Below are 10,090 nucleotides of genomic sequence, written 5' to 3' on the forward strand. Positions count from 1 at the left end.
CACGCCTTAAAGAATCCCTCTTTTCTGACGAGGAGCCTTTGCACCTACAGTTGCCTGTGTTCTCAAAGTCCCCCCAACTCTCCCTCCAGCTCTTTGCTCAGACATCACTTCTGCAGGAGCCTGAGCCTGCACAGCGAGGCAGGGCCTCCCCGGTCTGCTCAACGTTCTTGTTTCTCTGCAGTCTTTCTTCCAAGCGCTACGTTTCACAGTTGTCGTGACATGCGTGTGTTCACATTAAGTCCTTCCTATATTCACATAGTCACACACACGGGACTTCCCTTGAGTGCCCGTCCCCGCCACCGGACTCCAGCTCTGGGAGGGGCGGGTGCACAGCAGTCGTTCGGCACCTGCGGCCCCCAGAGGGCAGTGGCCTTCTGTATCTCCAGTGCCCGCTCAGGGTGAGGCACGGAGGAGGCTGTTTGCCAAACGGAAAGACAAAGCAAACGTACAAAACATGGAAGGCTCAGGACGGCATCCGGGGAAGGAGGGAGTTTCACGATGCAAATCTTACGGACAAAATAGAATTATCTGCTGCCTGATGATTGTGACGCGAATGACAAGGCTTGAGCGAATATTGTCACCTGGAGGCGGATGTGCTATGGGAGTTTTAAAACCTGAGTTCAGAGGGACCACGCCTTGAAGCATAACTTCAAAGAGAGGTGAGACTGTACCCTGAACGTATTCTGGGTGTTACAGTGCTCTCTGACGGAAGCGCCAAGGTCACCAAGGTCACCTTCATCGGTACCTCCCTGAGGCCATGGCGCCAAAATGCTTCTTAAAAAGGCGAAAAGGTCCCCATGGTCCCTATGCAAATGCTACTTGGGAGAGATTTTGAAGCAGGCGCCACAGACCTTTTCCGCGGAGAATCTTCCACGTTGAAGTGTCTGTGAAGGTGACGAGCATGGTGAGGTGCAGCGTGATGAGTTTGGAGTCCTGTAAGATTTCAGGCTGGAAACAACAGAGAGACGAAGCTGAAGGTGCGAGTCCCACGGTGGAGCAGCCACTCACAGCCTGCATGCACACGCTCGGCCGATCAGCCAGTCGGGACTGGCCCCGTTTGTTCCCTTGGGGAAGGACCACGTCGGGAGTTCAGGGACAAGGACACCGGCACACGAACCCTTGAGCATGGAACCCGAGACACCCTTGGGAACAGAGAGGGAGAACTCTTGGAAGGCAAGCTGACTGGCTGTGAGAGTCATTCCCAAGTGCCCTGAGAGAGACGGCTAGAGAGGCGGGGCTCTGGGGACATCTCCATCCCTCGCCTCCCACCTCAGTCAAGCCTGTCCCTGAACCCTCACTCCCCACGTGCGAAGTGAAAATGTCCACTGTTTGTAGCCACTCACACCTCTGCCCACCTTCTCCTAACACACGGGGGTGGGGGTGGGGGGGACACAGGACCAGAAGGGCCAGTGGCAGCACCTCCCCCGTCTTGCCACTGTGACTAGTTCAAGGTTGAGACCAGGATGCCACTGAGTCTTGAGGAGTCCTCTCTGATTTCTAGACTAGCGGGGGAGGCCTCCCTTTTCCCTTTGGTCAAGATGGAGTGAGGATGTGAGGCTAGAACAGCCGGCTACCGCAACTACAACAGGACAGAACAAAGTGATTCCAAAAGGGAGCCAGGAGGAGAGAAGGGGATGAGGGAGAATCCCAGAAGCTCCGGCTCTGGTCATCCCTGGCTGCCACGTTACAGAGAACATTCCATAAAAAGTATTCTTGGAGCGCCTGGGTTGGGTCAGTCAGTTGAGTGTCCAACTTTCGCTCAGCTCACAATCTCCTGGTTTGGTTTGGGAGTTCCAGCCTCATATCGGGCTCTCTGCTGTCGGCGCAGAACCCGCTTCAGATCCTCTGCCCCTCCCCCCCCACAAATAAACATTTAAAAAAACGCTCTTTCTTGCTTGGCTTGTATGTATTATCAGCTCCACTCATGTTGGGTTTCTGCACTTATTTTTTATTAAAAAAATTTTTTTTAATGTTTATCTACTTTTGAGAGAGACAGACAGAGCACCAGTGGGGAAGGGGCAGAGGGAGAGAGAGACAGAGAATCCAAAGCAGGCTCCAGGCTCTGAGCTGTCAGCACAGAGCCCAACACGGGGCATAAACTTATGAACCCCAAGATCATGACCTGAGCTGAAGTCAGACACTTAATTAACTGCCTGAGCTACCTAGGTGCCCTGGGTTTCTGGACTTGTAACAAGAAGCCTGACTAGTATAATAATATAAATGATAACTATCCATTACAGCAAAACAATAAAAAAAAAAAAAAAAGACAACAGATTCCTAGGCATCAAGACTGTGGTGAGCACAAGCCAATGTTCAAAATGTTATCTGTGGAAGAAATAAGGGCTTGGACTGATAACAGTACCTAGCTTGCTCTCCCCTAGAATAGGGGCTTGGATAATTCTTTACTAGACTGATAAAACTTCCAAAGAGATGACCTATGAAGGAATCTTGAGGACTTTCAAAATATACTCTAAAGGCCTCCAAGGAGAGGGAATATGTTTACAATGAAAAGAATATATTTACAGGTGTCTCGTTTTGTTTTTACCTTGAGCTGCTGAAGAAACTCACAGCAATACCAAAGAATGTGCTTGATCTGTTTAATCCACAGGAGGGTGAGATCCTTGGAAAGAGCCAGGGACACATACCACACCTACAAGCAAGACAAAGAAGACTGTAACAGGCAGATACAGGGACCAAATTACCTCTATTCTAGCTACTGGGACGGGACCAGTTCACTGGGCCCAGCGCTGGAGGGGGCAGTGGAGATGCACAGGTGAATAAGCAGTGAGCAGGACTCACTTTAACACTAAACCAGAGATAAAATAGCCTGGTATGGGACTTTGCCATCCTGAGTAAGAGGGCAGAGGAGAACGTAGTCCTTGGGTAATGAAAAGACTAAGAGACCCAGCTGCACTGTGTTCGTGTTTCCAAGTCATTACTTGAAGGCACGTGTGTGTGCACATGTATGCAAACTCCTACCTAACAAAGTCGTAACATCTAACAGGAGCTTCCAGAACCAAAGACGTTGGCCTAAGAGCCTGTGGGAGACCTCCCGGCCCCCGTCTTGCTTACCTTGGGTTCGTTCTCAGCATCCATGCTGCTCAGGATGCAGCGACACAACTTCTCAAATCTCTGCAAAGAGACAGGGGAGGGGAGTGTGTCACATGTTTCCGCAAGCCCCAGTGAACTGGGGAAGCAGCAAGCGTCCCGCAGGCCCCTGCGCATGGAGGCACTCACGTAGGCCAGGTGACTCGCGTGCATGCTCACACTCAGCTCCCCCTTACAGAGGTGGGAACTGCAGGTCAGACTGGCGACCCGCAGGCTGGGTGAGCCCTACACATGCGTCTCCGCCCGGGGCTCCTTTGGAAAAAACACAATCCACCTGACCATCCGGGCCTGCGCTCCTGTGGGCCAGCAGCTGTCCCCTGGGTCACGCTCTCCCGGTGGCCACTCTGTAAGCACCACAGACACGGACTTTCCCCCCACAACCTGTCACACTGTCACTTATAACTCGAAATGCAAAAGGAAGGAAAGTGGAAACTGGGAAGCAAGTTACGCTGTCTATACCAGGCCTGGACCCACCCTCCAAAGCACCTTGGCCCTGGGCAGCCACCTCCGCCGTCTGCAGGGTGGGGACTGCAGTCTCCTCTGTCAACAGGGGTCACCTCACGGCACCTGCCTGTGTAGTCCTCCTCTCTCTGGGATACGTGTTCCCCAGGCTTAGAGACCCTGCCCATGTCATGTCCTTCCGGGGCCCCACTGCCTAGAAGAGGGTCTGGCACGAGCGCCCAGCCCCTGGGAGCACAGAGGCCCTCCTTGACAGGATCATCAGGACTATCACAGACGACTTGCTACTTCCTGGATCTGTTTCTAGGTGGATCATTCTAGTCCCAAAAGTGCAACCTGCCTGTTTGGTTTGGCTTACGGGATTTAAAAGAAATTGCAAATTAGCTACCAAGTTTTATACCTTTTACAAAACGAAGCACAAGGATCCCCAGCACCTCTTTTCAGAAACCATAGTGGCAGTCCGCTGCTGGCTGGAGCCCAGGGGTGGCTGACCCCCTAGTGTGGCCATGCCACACACCCCGTCTCTCCCTCTACTGCCCTCAGCATCCCCATCACCACCGCCTCCTGTCAGCTACTGCTTACTAAGATTTCTCTCTTTTAACGTTTATTTATTTTTGAGAGGGAGGGAGGGGGGGAGAGAGAGAGAGAGAGAGCGCGCGCGCGCAAGAGAGCTTGAGTAGGGGAGGGGTAGAGAGAAAGGGAGATACAGAATCTGAAGCAGGCTCCAGGCTCTGAGCTAGCTGTCACCACAGAGCCCAACATGGGGCTCGAACCCATGAACTATGGGATCATGACCTGAGCCGAAGTCGGACACTTAACCGACTAAGCCACCCAGGTGCTCCTGGTTATTATCATTTCTGTTATGTTTTCTCCCGTAAGTGGCTTCTTCCGCTCAGTTGCCCAAGCTGCCTCACTCCCATCTGCATCTGAGTCGGGAGTGCTTGTCAAGGTCAATGTAAAAAGAATCGTGATGATTCTCAGAAGATATAATCCCCACAAAACACGTCCCGAGAACAGAAAGGGCAGGATGTGGCGGTAACAGAATCTATCTGGTAGAGTCGTTTTAAGGATCAAATGAATCAGTATTCGCAAACTACTTTCAAAAGACCTGGCAGATGGGCAAGCACAGTGTTTGCTATTATTATCTTACCTCATTATCCTCTGTAATTCTAAACACGAACAGCAGTTTCCTGGCAATCTTAAAAACACAAAGTGCGCTTCTTTTACTGGACTCCGCATCATCTGCTTTAAAAAACTCATCAATCTCTCTCCTGGAGGGGGAAGGGGACGGGGGAAAAGACATTTCACATCAGGAGCTCACAGCAGCTGGAAGGCTTTTCGAGAACGGTAGGCGAGAACGCCGTCTTCTCTTGCTAGGACTTGGTAGCAGGGGACAATGCGCTGAGGAGCTCATGGCACCCACCGGGTCTCTCTCTTCAGTCGCCTCCGACAAAGGAAACTCCGGACGTGGGCCTGGATCTCGATGGCTGCCCGCTCCCGCTCTCTCTGCACCAGCCTCTCCTCCCGGGCCTGCCGGGCTCTGTCGATGAACCACGCTCTCGAGGTCTGAGAAACGGTGAACATGTTTGCAAACCGGCACCAACCCTGCAAGGAAAATGGCGAGCGGCTGACATGGATCATTCAGGAAGAGCACACACAGGAAGGGGCTCACGAGCCAAGGGTTGGCAGCAGCTGAGCTACTCAGGACCCCTGGGTTCCCTCCAAAAGGGCTAAGAGCTCTCCTGGCACGAGTCCCAACTTCCTACCTAGCGGCTCTGTTCAGGCCCCTCATCTAGACCAGTGATGCTTTTTCCTGTATTAAATAATGACATCTTCTTAAGAGAAAGGCCACAGTATCTGCCATTGCATGTGGGCTCTCAAGTTCATCCATTAAACTCTAATTCAAACCAGGCAGGCTCTAGGTCAAAGGTTCCTAGGTATTTGAATTTTCTAGAGCAGTCTAATGCTGAACAGTCAAATTTACTTTGCCAAGTACAGACTTGAAGGAAAAAAAAATTGAACATTTACCATCACCATTATTTCATTGATCTGTTCATTCAACAAATATTTACTGATACCTATTTTGTGTCCGGCACAAAGGAAGCCCTTCTTTTTTGTTTTTGGAAAAAGGGCCATTACACGTTTATCCAAATAACCAGTAACTGTCTTTTCCCAAACACGTGGGTTTGGCTATCAGCCCAGACACACAACATGGGGCCACGGAGCCTCCCACGCTGAGATGATTTTTTTGGATGCTTGCAAACTTTGTCATCCTATCCCTAATATATAAGTGGCCCAGCTGACAAAATTATTGAAACAGATCACTCAGAAATCCAGACTCCTGGAAAACCATCCCTTTGCTGTGTTACCTCCCTCAACACAGTGCCCACACGAAAAGATCTTCGAGAATAGAAAGCTCATTCGAGGCTCTGTCCACGTCAACATACTGAGGGGCCTCTGTGGTCCCTTTTCAACATGGGAGTCACGTCTGTTCAGCAACATGTGGGTCTCTCACCAGTAATCGTCAAAACAAATGAGCAAAGCCCGCCTGGCTTTGGCCAGGGCACAGGAGGGGGGGCAAGAAGGCAGGGGAGGAAAAGGTAGCAGTCTTCTCAATCACCTGTCTCTGCCCAGCGGAAGCCTGAATAGCTCACCTGAGGACCTGCTTGTGACACAGAAATGCCAGGGAATCATTAGTGATGTTGCATAGGACTTGCTATGCCGAGGGCAGCATTTGGCTTCCGAGGAGATGGTCTTTCCTGGCAGAAGCAGAAGGAAAAATAAAAAATCCAGATCCAGGGTTAAGTTTTACAGGCAGGGCATCTTATATCTTCTGCACTGAATAAAAGTAATAAAAGGTGCCTCTGGTTTAGAACACTAGTATTCTCATTTTTACTTAACGTCTGATTTAATTTTTTTTTTTAAGTTTATTCGTTTTTGAGAGAGAGAGAACACGAGCAGGGGAGGAGCAGAGAGAGGGAGAGACACAGAATTGGAAGCAGACTCCAGGCTCTGAGCTGTCAGCACAGAGCCTGAGGCAGGGCTTGAACCCACAAACTGTGAGATCGTGACCTGAACCGAAGTCGGAAGTCGGACGCTCAACCGACAGAGCCACCCAGGCGCCCCTTAATGTCTCATTTAATGGTTATACTGTACCTCCCCAGGCCTCCAATTTTAAGGGAAGAGACTGAAAACAATCCCAAAGAAGCTGAATTGAAGCTGTACATGCTTTATGACACTAAGCTTGAACAGAGAGGAATGGAGTGTTAAGAAGCTGCTGAAAATTATGTGTGGCATTTTTTAATGCAAATGAAAAGCATTTACACCTGAGAAATGAAAAACAATATGTAGAGAATGGTTGTTTGGAGGAGGAGGAACGATGGGAAGTTCTGCTTCCTGAACTAGTTTCCCAAACTCTCTGCAGACAGCATGCAGTGATGCCGCGCGGCACTGGGAGAGGCATGCAGGCTTTGGAGTCGTGCTGCCGGGGCTGCTTACTCTGCCATGCACCTACCATAAGGAGACGTCTCAGACCCTTTCTGCCTTCATTGGCCAGCTGGCTGGGGCTAAAGAGGACTTAATGAGACAATGTACGTCAAATACCTATCAAGGTAACTGACAGATTACACGCTAAGTCTACTTGATGTATTCTTCGTAGAGATGCAAATTTTTTCCTTAAATTTTGTGGTAGGGGCTCTCATCTGTCTAGGCGCTGAGGGCCCTTACGTTCTCCCCCCCCGCCCATTACATTTTGTCCTATCCCTGGGTGCGCTAAGATTCACGAGTCCTGTCACTTGGGCTATGGCTCTGTTTAGATTGGTTAACGGCTTCAAGCTCCAGAGAGCTGCAGAAGATAGGGCCCAAGCCCTGAGCACAATGGTATGATTCTTCCTTAACAGGCAGAGAGTTTCTCATTTGGGGGTGGATGGGGGAGGAGGGGTTGGGTGAAAAGGGGGAGCCTCTTTTCAAAGGAAAAATAGGAGATAGCATATGCAAACTAACAAAGTACCTGAAAGACTCTCTCAAAACTTTCACTTCTCCCAAGTGGCCTTGTAGGATAAGATCTCTTCCTAGAGATTACCATCCCCTCAGCAATGCTATATGCTGGTTTTGTTTACACCATATAAAATAGGCTGTACTTGGCAGTTTTTCTAACTCCTTCTTATTCGCCTCTTCTATCTGCCTAAAATCTATCAGTTTATCAATCCAAACACATTCTGAAGTCTTTTAAGTGTGTAACCAAAGTAACTGTAAGGAAAGATTACACAAACTTTTGACTTAATCAAAGAAAGAAAAGGCTGTATGTCGTAGAAAAAGCCTTGAATCATACAGAGCAACCCTGGTTCTTTTTAATTCTCAGTCGACCTCATTTGGCCAAATTACTTATCCTCTCTAGGCCTCAGATTCTTTATGTAAAGTGAGGATCATAATACCTACCTCCTAGGGGTACTATAAGAATTAACTGAAATATTTACACTTCTTGTATCCCAATTTAGTCATCAGGACGCTGTGATTGGGATTAAGTGGGAAAATATTAACAAGGAGTATCTGAAAGCAGATAGCTTGTAACTGGGCTTTACTGTATCATCCAGACTTACAACGATAACAACAAAATCTGAAACACACTTAGAATCCAGTTGGGGAAACAATGATATAGGTGGAAAAATTAGAAACCCAAGAAGTTAGTTTACTCTAGAACACCAAGATTACTTATAAAGCAAAAAGGAAAACAAGTACCCACTGTGTGTCATGTCCCTTCTATATGAGAACAGCAACCCTGTGAGATCACTTGGTATCTCCCACAGTCTGCCTCAGACTGCCAGTGAAGGGCAGAGCCAGGATGTTAATACTAATTGACAGGACTCAGACTCTACTTCTATATTCCCATGACTTCTGCTGAAAATCAGTCTTCCCTGGATGAGATCAATTTCATGGAGAATTACGAAAGAGTCCAGAGGGTACCATCCAAAGGTGAAGGGCCATAAATACCAGCTGCTGCCTGAGCCCAGCAGGCTTTTCCCCTATGGTGGGAACAGCTGGGCAGGCAGGTGTAATGACCACCACCATCTGATACAATCGGATCATGTATCAGAGATGTACCAGGTATTTGTCAATTCTGTCTTCTCAACAGCCCTACAAGGTCTCAAATGGTCCTATTTTTAAAGAACAGGCAATAGGACTTAGTCTATTAATAAGAACAGCTATCGTTTATTGAAGGCTACTGCCAATCTAGGTGTGTGTTATCACCAGCGTCGCCTTCACACAGAGAAAATGAAACATAGAGGGGGCAGGACTTGTGAGAGGTCACTAAGCTCCTAAATTTGAAGCCACTTCTAACTCCAAAGCAATTATTTAAGTGAAACGCACAAGACCCAGAGACTCCCCAGCTCATGGAACAGGGGGGAAAAAAGCTGAGCATGCAAGGCTGCCCATAAGGCTAAGTTAGAGTCAAATTACGACCAAATTTTCTTTATTGAAGTCAATAACTCCAGCTGCCTCTACTGAGAGAGCAGAGTATCAGGTACCCAAACTTGTATTACACAGCTCCCTCTGTGAAACGAGCCAATGACTCCATTTTACAGAGGAACAAACCGAGGCTCGGAGAGGTGAAGGAACTCACCCAAGGTCACACAGCGAGTGACTAGGATTCGAACTTTGCTTTCGGGGACTCCTGAGGCCCAGCATCTTTCCTCGGCATCAACAACAATAACAAATCTTTTTCACCCAGCATTAGTCTGTCTATAAATGCCTATCGCCCCAGAGCTGAAAAGGGGTGCAAACGGCTACGGAGAACCCGCCCCTCCGCCCCGAACACGAAAGCCAGCCCCCCGCACCCGCCCTGCGACTTGGGGAGGCAGGGACCCGGCCAAAGGACCAGCTCCTTCAAAGTTCCCCCCAACACCCGGAAACACACACAACCCTGCTCCCAGTCGCTACCCGCAGGCCGTAGACCTTTATCCGCTCGAGGCCCCCGCGCTCCGGGTCGGGGCCGAAGCTATCGCCGCCTCAGCCCAACACCCCCGAGCTCTGCCAGACCCGGGGCAGCGTCCGGAGCCCGACTGCCATCTTGCCCCGGGGTGTCCGCGCTCAGAGCTCCGCTGGGATCCGACCCTCCGGTTCCAGGAAACTACAGTTCCGCAGAGCTTCTTTACACGGCAAGAACAACCTCCCTGCGTCTTGCCCTCCTTTCTGGAAGCTGAAAAAAATAAAGCGGACCATTCAAGATCGGGACAAGGTTCTGACCCAGCCGAGAGGAGATGCAACCCACTCCAGACGGGGAGGTTGGCAACAACGCGGCCAAGGTTTGGGCTTCCGACGGACCCTTTGAGAAGTTGCCCTCTGCGGGGCGGAAGCGGGCTGCGGCAGCGGAAGTTCCCGCCCCCGCCCCGCCTCTGCCCCCGGCTTGCGTGAGCTGGGTGTTTCCTGCCTCTCTCAGTCCGGGTTTGGAGACTCCGGCGTCCTCCGACTTTTCATGGTAGGGAGGGCGGTGCCCACTACCTGTGGGCTCCGGGCGGCCGCGCGA

At 50.1% G+C, this 10,090-nt stretch overlaps 2 protein-coding genes across 6 annotated transcripts in view; one reads left to right on the forward strand and one right to left on the reverse strand.

Moving 5' to 3' along the window:
* Positions 1 to 9,653, reverse strand: part of UBE3B (ubiquitin protein ligase E3B) — a 55,045-nt gene extending 45,392 nt beyond the window's left edge. The window contains exons 1-8 of one of the 4 annotated variants that reach the window (XM_077765944.1): positions 9,505 to 9,652; positions 9,188 to 9,252; positions 6,222 to 6,326; positions 4,991 to 5,172; positions 4,718 to 4,838; positions 3,073 to 3,132; positions 2,546 to 2,650; positions 852 to 948 (exon numbers count right to left, since the gene is read on the reverse strand). In XM_077765944.1, the coding sequence (XP_077622070.1) occupies positions 852 to 948; positions 2,546 to 2,650; positions 3,073 to 3,132; positions 4,718 to 4,838; positions 4,991 to 5,151 (544 nt within the window). In that variant the 5' untranslated portion in view covers positions 5,152 to 5,172; positions 6,222 to 6,326; positions 9,188 to 9,252; positions 9,505 to 9,652. Of the gene's footprint in view, positions 1 to 851; positions 949 to 2,545; positions 2,651 to 3,072; positions 3,133 to 4,717; positions 4,839 to 4,990; positions 5,173 to 6,221; positions 6,327 to 9,187; positions 9,253 to 9,504 lie in introns of all 4 variants that reach the window. The other 3 variants (XM_077765946.1, XM_077765943.1, XM_077765947.1) reach the window with 3 other exon arrangements.
* A 313-nt stretch (positions 9,654 to 9,966) lies between these two features.
* KCTD10 (potassium channel tetramerization domain containing 10) overlaps positions 9,967 to 10,090 on the forward strand; it is a 27,123-nt gene continuing 26,999 nt past the window's right edge. For both annotated transcript variants that reach the window (XM_077765948.1, XM_077765949.1), the window contains exon 1: positions 9,967 to 10,042. In XM_077765948.1, coding sequence (XP_077622074.1) covers positions 10,040 to 10,042 — 3 coding nt within the window. In that variant the 5' untranslated portion in view covers positions 9,967 to 10,039. The remainder of the gene's footprint in view (positions 10,043 to 10,090) is intronic.

Source organism: Crocuta crocuta, unplaced genomic scaffold (assembly GCF_008692635.1).
Source record: "Crocuta crocuta isolate KB4526 unplaced genomic scaffold, BGI_CrCroc_1.0 scaffold339, whole genome shotgun sequence".
NCBI classification, from domain to species: Eukaryota; Metazoa; Chordata; class Mammalia; order Carnivora; family Hyaenidae; genus Crocuta; species Crocuta crocuta.